The sequence below is a fragment of the Xyrauchen texanus genome, chromosome 10 (assembly GCF_025860055.1).
Source record: "Xyrauchen texanus isolate HMW12.3.18 chromosome 10, RBS_HiC_50CHRs, whole genome shotgun sequence".
Taxonomy (NCBI): Eukaryota; Metazoa; Chordata; class Actinopteri; order Cypriniformes; family Catostomidae; genus Xyrauchen; species Xyrauchen texanus.
The window spans coordinates 5,396,684-5,406,826 of NC_068285.1; the positions used below are offsets into that span (position 1 = coordinate 5,396,684).

Here is a 10,143-nt window from a genome sequence, read left to right on the forward strand (position 1 = left end):
GAGGCAGCATAAACACGTTAAAATATAATCTAAACATTCATATTATTTTTATATCATATTACATATCATATTTATATCATACAGCATACAATTTAAATACCTGCTTTAAATGTATTTAAATGTAACTAAAACGTGCTTATTACATTTACACATTTGGCAGACGCTTTTATCCAAAGTGACTTACAGTGCACTTATTACAGGGACAATCCCCCCGGAGCAACCTGGAGTTAAGTGCCTTACTCAAGGACACAATGGTGGTGGCTGTGGGGATCGAACCAGCAACCGTCTGATTACCAGTTATGTGGTTTAGACCACTACACCACCACCATCTTATTAGGACATATTTCAAATGTCAATACTTTGAACCCTGTCTGGAAACAGTCCCACTAGTAAAATATGAACATGTTTATATAAAATAGCACGTCAGCTAATGAAAACTAAATGACTTACTCGTCTGAAATGGTCGTTGCTGGATCAAGTAAATGGAGACGGCCTTTCTGCCTGTCAATCAATCTGCGCGCTCGCGGGGCAGCAATATATGGGCAAAAGGAAACTCGAGAGCGTCAGACAGTTTGTCACGTGAGAACGCTGATTTAGAAACATCGCGTCATAGTACTTGTACAAGGTCTGTGTCGGGTTTGCTGTCATCAAATGAATTTATTATCTTACCTGCGAGTTCTCCTATTTCATCTCTGCGCGTGCGCGTCTTTAGAGGGCGGGGTTTTGGAAAGCGGGGGCGTGTTTAATCAGAGACTGTTTTGTTCAACTTTATGGCATGTCCGTTGATTACTACAATAATTATATTAATTTATGTTTGAATTCGGCCCCTTTTTTTCCTTTCAAAAAAGCGCAAATGTGTGTTCCAGTGGAAAGTTTAAAGGACGAAATGTGAAGCTTATAATTTAATTCTTACTCGCATATCATTAACATTTACTTACTGTAGAGTTATTTAAACTGTCTTTTTAGAGTTTGAGGCGTAATGTCGTTATAGTAACGGAGTTATAATATTGTGTATATCTTTCCACAGATGTGGTCAGTAAGTGATTTAATGACAGTAAATGTATAATAGAGCATGGACTTGCTGGCAAAATGGGAAGATGTTTGCTTTTAATAGAGACTATTACAAATATTAGAGCACTATTCTCATTCTTAAGTGACAGATTAATATCTTTCACCAGTCACATTTGAGTTTTGCAGTGAAGTGGGTGAAATGTGTGTTGCATTACAGAAACACCAGGACACTTCGGTCAGGTATGTGAGCGTTTCTCTGAGGATGTGTTCCTGTAGAAGAACATTAAAGACTCAATGTTGCAGAATGACGACACTCGTGATCACACATCTAAAGCTCCTTCAAGCAGTGGAAGCTGCTCGACTGAGTTTTAATGAAACTGAACAAAAAATAAAAGTTATAAATACAAACACCTGACCAGCCGGCCGTAGCTTTTAAGGTAAGCCAGACCAAACCCTCACCAAAAAATCCCCCCCAAAAAAGTTTATAATATCAGTACATCAGTTTTTTAAAAAACACAATTCAACTACTTCTAGAAATGCTAAACAGACATTTTTAACAACACTCCTGCTACAAAACCTTTTTTCCTTCTTGTGGATTCTTTTCTCCACGTCTGCAAAAAAAAAAGACAAGAAAAAATGTTGAAAATGAAGCTCTAGTCAACAGCCATTATTTACAAGCAAATCCCTACGCCACTAGTACTGAGAGAGAGAGAGAGAGAGAGACAGAGGGAAAGAGAGGAAGGTAATTTCATGATTTAACGTCCTCTCACACATCTGTTTGTTTGGAAGTATCAGTGTCTTCTTTAAAATGTTCATGTTGACTTTAAAACAACTGAGGATGTAGGAATAAAAGTGGTCTGTTAAAGACAAACGTCCCGCTCGTGTCGGAGCACAAGAGTAAAGCTCGGGGGCGGTCGGATACATTCTGCTCTTCAGCCATTCAGGATGTGTGAAGTCAATAAAGGGCAACGGACAGAAGGAGATTGGAGGATAATATAAAAGTCAAACAAACACTGCTGGCCAATCACAGGTCTTGATTATCAGGAGGAGGGTGGGTTGGTGTTTCGATGTGGTTTTACTGTCGTATACCTTGTGGAGACGTCGATAATCGCGGTTCTACTTCCACTGCTGGCCGTAGGAATCTTGGGAGAACTCAAGCGCGTCATTGCTGTAACCGTAGTTACCGGGGTAGTCGGAGCTCTGCTGCAGCGGTTGCTGGGCGATGGGCTGTGAGCCCCAGTTTTGCTGGTTGGTGGTCTGGCGGCGTTTGGAGTCTGGCTGGTTAAATATGTCCGCCTTCCTCTTACCGCCAACGTTCCCTCCACGGTTCCCCCGGAGCCCTCGAGTGCCGCGGCCCCTCATAGGCTGAAAGGGCCCCCCACGAGCCCCACGCCCACCGCGACCCGCGCTCATAGGAGCCCCGCCCCTCGGAGGATAGCCGCCCCTGCCGCGCGCCGGAGGAGCCGCACGTGCCCGGGGAGGCGGTGGAGCTCCGCGGCTGCCTCGAATGCCCCGCCCCCTCATGGCGTATCCATCATCATAAGCGTAATACGGGTCGTCATAGCCACCACGGTAGTCATGGTAATCATAACCATAGTAGTCGTCATAGTATTCCTCATACCCGTAGTAATCAGGGGGATAGGAGTAGCCCCCACGTCCCCCACGCCCACGGCCGCGCCCCGGAGGAGGCATGCGAGGGGGAGGGTAGTAATAATAGTCATCATACCTGCACAGGTGAGACAAACACAATGAGCACACAGCTGTGTAGAGCAAAAATACTTTGCATAAAGGAAATGAAACCCAGATTCAGATTTTTGAGGTGAAACGTGAGCTGGATCATGCGTGTGCGTCTCACCCCGTGTTTCTGGTGGTTTGTCGTGCAGCCTGTCGTTCTTTCCTCTTCTTATCTGGAGGTTTCGCCAGGACAATCTCGATATGCTCACCGCAAAGTTCTTTACCGTTCATCTCCTGCATCGCCTGACAGACAACACAAATGTGCAGTTAAAGACGTGAAGAGATCAGCATCTGTTCATGATCTGTGTGACATCAGCACTTCAGGTGAGTGTTGTACCTTGACTGCAGCATCTCGCTCCTCGAAGTGAACAAACGCGTAGTCTTTAAGCTTCTTGACTCGCTCCAGTTTCCCAAACTGAGAGAACGTTTTCTCCAGTAACTCCTCTGTGACCGGTGAGGCCAGTTTACGCACAAACAACACCTTCACCTGAAGACACAAACACACTAACAGGTCACCCTCGATCCACTAGAGCGTTCTTCTACATTAACGGAACAACATGTGTGTACGGACACCGTCACTGACCTTTGCCATAACCTCTGGGTCAGGCTCTGCCACCGGGTCGGCCCACTCCACGGTAACAGGGTTCCCCCAAACCTTCACCTTCCCACTCATGAGCCTGCGGCGCGCCTGAGCCGCTGATTTATGATCTTCATATTCCAGAAAACAGAAACCGCGATTCTTCTTCTTATCGTCCGGCTGCGTGTACAAAATCACTTCCTGCAAACCCTCTGAAACACACACATGTATGTCAGCCTCAGTCGGGGGAAGCTCCTCCACACCAAACATTCAGTTCGTGTTTCTGACCTGTAACTTTGCCGAAATCTTCCAGAATACTGTCCCGGGTCTTGTTCTTTGGAATTGATCCGACGAAGAGGCGATTGTTGGCCACAGAGATGCACACGCCCAGATATTTCCCCGACCGAATCTCGTAGTTGTCACACTGATGAAGAGGAAACACACAGACACAATTATGTAATTGTTATTTATCCTCAGTAATTCTCCTTACAGTTACACAAGGATTGTTGGAAATGGTCCTAAAATAGCCTTCAGAGTGAAATGTGGCTGTATGTTGGCAGACACACACCAGTTTAACCGCTTCCAGCGCGGCATCTTTGCCACAGAAGGTGATGAAGGCATAGCCGCGGTTCTGACCGGTGAGCGGGTCCATCATTAACCTCAGATCCCATACGGGACCGGCCTTCTCAAACAGCGGCACCAGCTCGTCCTCGTACAGGTCACGTGGGATCTTACCCACAAACACCTGCAGAAACGCACACAGGTGTCACTTCAAACACTCTTCATCAGAATATAATAAGAAAACGGTGTTGAACTGAGAATAAGAGTGTGACCTCGGTGCCGATGCCCGGCTGGGGCCCCGTGAACACTTCCTCTGGAGGAGGGCCGCCGTATTTCCTCTGACCGGTGGTGACGTCTAGAGTGTATCCCGTCCTCTCCAGCAGAGCCTGTGGATCCAGGAAATGATGTCATCAAAATGAGACAGGATCAGTGAAGCCCAGTAAATCAAAGCATTATGTTGAGTGGAAAACACAGTTCTTACACACAACTCATCTTAAACTGATGTTGACGGGACCGCTGACATAGTGACAGGGTTCCCACGCAAATCTATATAATGTCTAATTGTATGAATTTCCACTGATTCTTACCTTTATCTTGGTCTCATCTGGGCCTTTAGTCGACTCTTGAACTTTATTACCCTGTTTTTCTCTCTGTCTGTACGTCTTCATCACCCCACACAGGAAAGCGCTCTTATTCTGTAAACAATCACATATAAGTGCTCTCTGTAGTAACCGCTCACGAGGAACAAGCGTTTATTTCTGTATCACAGTAAAGCACTCATCTTGCATGTTGAGTAAATAAGGCACAGGTTGATCAGGACATACTTAAATCATTCCCAACACTGCTGTTGTTGTGTTTCACCTGCACGTGTGAGAGGTCGGACTCTTTGAACTGCTGCAGCACTGACAGAGCGCCTTCTTCATTAAACTCACGCAGAGCGTCAAGCGCTCGCTCGTCCAGATCAACGTACGCCACCAAACCTGAACACACAAACGCATTCAGTGCCAACCACAGGGGGCACACTACTGCTATCCTCTATGAAGCCCTTCAAAAACACATTTAAATACTCATCCTCAGTTTACATTTAATGGTAGGAAACATTCCCTGTCTTAGATCAGTTCGGATCACTTTATTTTAAGAATGGGAAATGTCAGAATAATAGCAGAGAGAACGATTTCAGCTTTTATTTATTTCAACACATTCCCAGTGGGTCAGAAGTTCACACACACTTTGTTAGTATTTGGTTTCATTGCTTTTAAATGGTTTAACTTGGGTCAAATGTTTTGGGGATCCTTCCACAAGCTTCTCACAATAAGTTGCTGGAATTTTGTACCGTTCCTCCAGACTCGTGCTCGCACACACCGTTTCAGTTCTGCCCACAGATCTTCTATCGGATTGAGGTCAGGACTCTGTGATGCCGCTCCAATATCTTGACTTTGTTGCCCTTAAGCCATTTTGCCACAACTCTGGAGGTGTGCTTGGGGTCATTGTCCATTTGGAAGACCCATTTGTGACGGGCTTTAACTTCCTGTCTGATGTCTTGAGATGTTGCTTCAATATATCCACATAATGTTCCTTCCTCATGATGTCATCATCTATTTAGTGAAGTGCACCAGTCCCTCCTGCAGCAAACACCCCCACAACATGATGCTGCACCCCCATGCTTCACTGTTGGGATGCTGTTCTTCACCCTTTTCCCTCCAAACATAACGATGCTCATTACGGCCAAACAGATCAGACCAGAGGACATTTCTCCTAAAGTCAGATCTTTGTCCCCATGTGCACTTACAAACTGTATTCTGGCTTGTTTATGGTGGTTTTGGAGCAGCGGCTTCTTCCTTGCTGAGTCTTTCAGGTGATGTCCATATAGGACTGGTTTTGCTGTGGATCTAGATACTCGTCCACCTGTTTCCTCCAGCATCTTCACAAGGTCCTTTGCTGTTGTTCTGGGATTGATTTGCACTTTTCACACAAACTACGTTCATCTCTAGGAGACAGAATGCGTCTCCTTCCTGAGCGGTGTGATGACTGTGTGGACACATTGCGTTTATACTTGCCTTATTTAGCCTAATTGTCTAAAAGGCTTGACATAATTTTACAAGCTGCTTAAAGGCACAGTTAACTTAGTGTATGTAAATTTCTGACTCGCTGGAATAGTGATATAGTCAATTAAAAGTGAAACAATCTGTCTGTAAACAATAGTTATATATATATATATATATTAGGGCTGCACAGTTAATCAAAATAAAATTGAAACCGCGATATGACCTTGTGCGATTATTAAATTGCAAAGGCTGTGATTTAATTAAATAAATAGTCTGCTCTCTTCAAATTGTATTTGTGCTGCTCCGTTCAGTCTATATTAAATTAGCGCATTATTGCAGTGTTTTCAGAGCGGTTCTGTGCTCCACAACTCCCGCTCATGCTTACAGTAACAGAAGTGCTGAGTTCAGTTTGTTTATGTGCTCTAAACTATTTATTTACACTAAACTGGCGCGTCCTGCATGAAGCGTTTATTATTATTATCTGCGGTAGCAGCATCTCAGTCTCCGCAAGGCACAGGTATCATAATAATAACGCAGAATAATTCAAACATCTTTATTAAATGATTGTTGAGCAAACAGCATTAACAGTAACACCTGTAGAGTCCAGACACTTGATGAGATGAAAAGAAAATTGGAGATCGTATCGGATGTTAAAATCCTGATTGGAGCATCCCTAATATTCAATTTGACTGTTTCAAAAAATAATGATGATTAGTGGGCTGAGATCCGGTCACAAAATGGACAAAAACGGGTACATGGTGGACGGGAAACATTTGGATTTTAAGAAGACTTTGTTTCACTGTCTATATATTTATTTGTTTGTGGTTGAACTGAAAAAAGGTCTCAGTTTGGTTCTTTTTAAGAGGGTTCAAGTGTGAAATCCCCAGCAGCCTTTCTGCAGTCGAACATGTGGAAAACATCATAATCGCAATCACAAAATTTTTCAAAATAATTGCAATATGTCTTTTTGTCCAAATCGTGCAGCCCTAATATATATATATTATTTATATTTTTCTTCTCTCAATTTCTCCCTAATTTGTAACGCCCAATTCCCAAGTCCTTGTGGTGGCGTAGTGAATCGCCTCAATCCAGGTGGTGGAGGACGAATCTCAGTTGCCTCCATGTCTGAGCCTGTCAATCCGCGCATCTTATCACGTGACTTGTTGAGTGCGTTACCGTTTTAATGTCTTCAACCTAAGTGTGTGTAAACTTCTGACTTCAGCTCTAGATGAACATCACTGTGTCTCAGGAACAGTACAGCATCTTAAGGTCCAGACAGACCGTTCAAAGCACTGACCGATCCAGCAGGAGGACTCACCGGTCTGAAAGATGTTGTCCAGGCTCTCGGCCACCTTCTGGGGCAGTCCAGCGTCCAGCAGCGTCTGATAATTCTCTGTGTGAGCGGCGGTCACCTCCATGGGCTCCTCGTCTTCTTTCAACACTCCAGAGCTGCCATTCACCTCAGCAGCCATTACTCTAACACACACACACAGGGCATGCATTACTTATAAATATAACACTTCAGTTTGATCTATAATAAAAATAAACATTTATTCACTAAAATTATTTGATTAAACCAAGCTAAAAACACAAAGAAATTTCTAATATTCTCTCCCTTGTAAACAGCATAAGAGACCCAAATTACTGTAACGTGATAAATACAATGAATCAAATTCACACACACAGACAAACAAACACACACTCTCTCTCTCAATTTTTTATTTAAAAGTACTTTATTGGCATTATTGTGTTTACATACAATATTGCCAAAGCATTAATACACAAAACAGATAATGACAAGACAAATAATAATAATAAAACTAACAAATAAAAACTATAATAACAATATACACTATACAATATAAAATAAAATAAGCATTTAACAGGACATTATGAACATAAGAGAATAAAAGTACTGTGAATGAAGTACATTAAAGCAGTAATTGGTGTGTCTCTCAATTCAATTTGCTTTATTGGCATGACAAAAGTACATTTTCTATTGCCAAAGCTTTTTAAAACAACATATAAAACATATAATCTCTCACTCACACAAACAAACAAACACAGAGTGTTCCGCCCCCTCGCGCATGAGGCTAGCAACACACAATGCTAACGCGCGTGTATGTTTATATATTCGCGCTCAAATGTGCCAGTTACTGATCTATTGCCAACATATGACGTCCGTTACCCGTCACTCCCGCCGCTGCTCACCGATAAAATCCGTTAACCCAACAAATCGGACAGACTTGAGATTCCCGCGCGCGCGGCCTACAGCAACAGCAGCGCGAGACAGCCACAGTCCAACCCCGCCAAATAACCCGCCCGCCGCGCACACTCACCGCGATTATGATCACCGGACGGCGTGAGAGCTGTTGAGCGCGCTCAGTCCCGGTTCATGAACGGCTATACTCACCGAAACACAGTAGAAAATCTCTCCGGACGAACCCACGAGACACAACGAGACAATCCCGTCGCTCAAACAACAGCGCCACTTCCTCGCGTGGCGGACCGGCTGCGTCGCAGCGTACGGGACGCGAGAGCGCGCACGCACAGCTCGAGCACGCCTCCAACTGACAAATAAAAGGTTTTGCACTTTCAGCAATGACAGTAAGTAGAAATGCCAAAAATAAATAATTAAATAATTAAATAAAAGGGCAAATACATGATTTTGAAAAGTCAATAAGTTTTATCGTTTTTTAAAAAAATAATGGTTATCGCTGCTTAAATTAGAATTAACTGCATTCAATATACAGTACATAGACAACATAATGTTTATTTGATTGTGTGTCGATAACATTGGAAAATTAATCTAATCTGTCGCTCATGTTTGGGACGCTCTCGGGAGGATATTTCAGTGCCGCTCCTATCAACTTTAATGGAGAAAGAACAAAATCTCGAAAATACGATCAAAGAAAATATTTCAAATCAGCAATACAATCTGACAATACTGGAATCATAAAATGTGCTTCTTGATCTCATATTACACTAGAAAATGCCCGGCTTGTATAGCTAATGCGCATGCATTGAGTGTTCCAATGTCTCCCATTGATTTCAATAGAAGTGGCCCGTCTCTGCTAAATCATCTCTGGTCGAGTCCAGAAACACCGCTTAATTTTTGTTTTAAATTAAATACATATTTTATGGTTTTTAGAAATAAATGGAAAACGAAGTACGGAAATAAACGAATGAAAGTAATACATATGGAAATTAACAGTTTAAAATATACAGAAATAAAGATGTGAATGAATACAAAACGATGAATATATTTGGACTGTGGAAAATTCCAAAAATACCCATTGGGTCGTTTATGTTTTCATGTATACAAGATCATTTAGCATTTTTAAAAAACATTAAGTATTGGTATTAGTTGTAACACTATATTTAGTTTCTTCTTTAAGAGTTTTTCAGACCGCTAGCTGTGAGCGCGCATACGTCACGTGTGGGCGGGGTTATAATGACGTTTATTTTGTTCAGCTGTCAATCAAGAGCTAAATATATTGTCGTACAGTTATAGTAATCCAAAAGCTAGTTTAATAGTATTCAAATATTTTTTATTTATTTTGTCAAATTAAAAAGGACATGCTAATATAATATATTTTTTTCTAATCGAAGCACATGAAGACCTCGTGGCGCAACGGTAGCGCGTCTGACTCCAGATCAGAAGGTTGCGTGTTCAAATCACGTCGGGGTCAAATATTATTTTATTTATAACAGAAAAAACATCACAAATAACAGAAAAAAACATCACAGAAGCCTAAAGAAATATGAGAAACATCCCTCCAGACTGAGCAAATGATATATCTCCACATCAGATGTTTTAAGACAACAGCAGACACAGATAATTAATGCTCAAAAGGCAAAAGATTTACCAATCTCTAAACTAAATAATATTATAATATCGTAATATATAATCCTTAATATAATAATATATTTTATTATAATATAATAAAATATATTTCTTACATTGGTTCTTATTATGTTTATATTCTTATCTGTTGGTTTCACTATTGAGGGGAACTTTAAAGGGACAGTTCACCCAAAAATAAAGATTCTGTCATAATTGACTCACCCTCATGCTGTTCCAGATACTTTCTTTCTTCTGCTGAACACAAATGAAGATGTTTAGAAGAATATTTCAGCTCTGTACTGACGCTGACTATCACCGCTGGAGTCGTGAGTTTGAATTCAGGGCGTGCTGAGTGACTCCAGTCAGGT

General features: G+C 42.0%; 2 protein-coding genes and 1 non-coding gene across 8 annotated transcripts in view; 1 reads left to right on the forward strand and 2 right to left on the reverse strand.

The window, feature by feature from the left end:
- Positions 1 to 688, reverse strand: part of LOC127650452 (dnaJ homolog subfamily C member 8-like) — an 11,978-nt gene extending 11,290 nt beyond the window's left edge. For 3 of the 4 annotated variants that reach the window (XM_052135897.1, XM_052135895.1, XM_052135894.1), the window contains exon 1: positions 451 to 654. The gene's annotated coding sequence lies outside the window, so the exon portion shown is untranslated. The other variant, XM_052135898.1, reaches the window with a different exon arrangement.
- Positions 689 to 1,315: 627 nt separating this feature from the next.
- LOC127650415 (heterogeneous nuclear ribonucleoprotein R-like) lies at positions 1,316 to 8,444 on the reverse strand. 3 transcript variants are annotated; one of them, XM_052135844.1, is made up of 11 exons: positions 8,342 to 8,444; positions 7,247 to 7,404; positions 4,745 to 4,863; positions 4,471 to 4,578; positions 4,156 to 4,269; positions 3,891 to 4,067; positions 3,611 to 3,746; positions 3,329 to 3,534; positions 3,083 to 3,232; positions 2,867 to 2,988; positions 1,317 to 2,737 (listed from the first exon to the last, which is right to left on the reverse strand). In XM_052135844.1, the coding sequence occupies exons 2-11, from the start codon at positions 7,398 to 7,400 to the stop codon at positions 2,128 to 2,130; spliced, it is 1,896 nt and encodes a 631-aa protein (XP_051991804.1). In that variant the 5' UTR covers positions 7,401 to 7,404; positions 8,342 to 8,444; the 3' UTR covers positions 1,317 to 2,127. The 3 variants fall into 3 exon arrangements, with proteins under 3 accessions (XP_051991806.1, XP_051991804.1, XP_051991805.1); XM_052135845.1 differs by having other exon boundaries at positions 8,268 to 8,409; XM_052135846.1 differs by lacking the exons at positions 7,247 to 7,404; positions 8,342 to 8,444 and having other exon boundaries at positions 1,316 to 2,737; positions 4,708 to 4,840.
- A 1,104-nt stretch (positions 8,445 to 9,548) lies between these two features.
- On the forward strand, positions 9,549 to 9,620 carry trnaw-cca (transfer RNA tryptophan (anticodon CCA)). Its single transcript has one exon. It is a non-coding gene; the product is annotated as a tRNA-Trp (tRNA).
- The last annotated feature ends 523 nt before the right edge of the window (positions 9,621 to 10,143 follow it).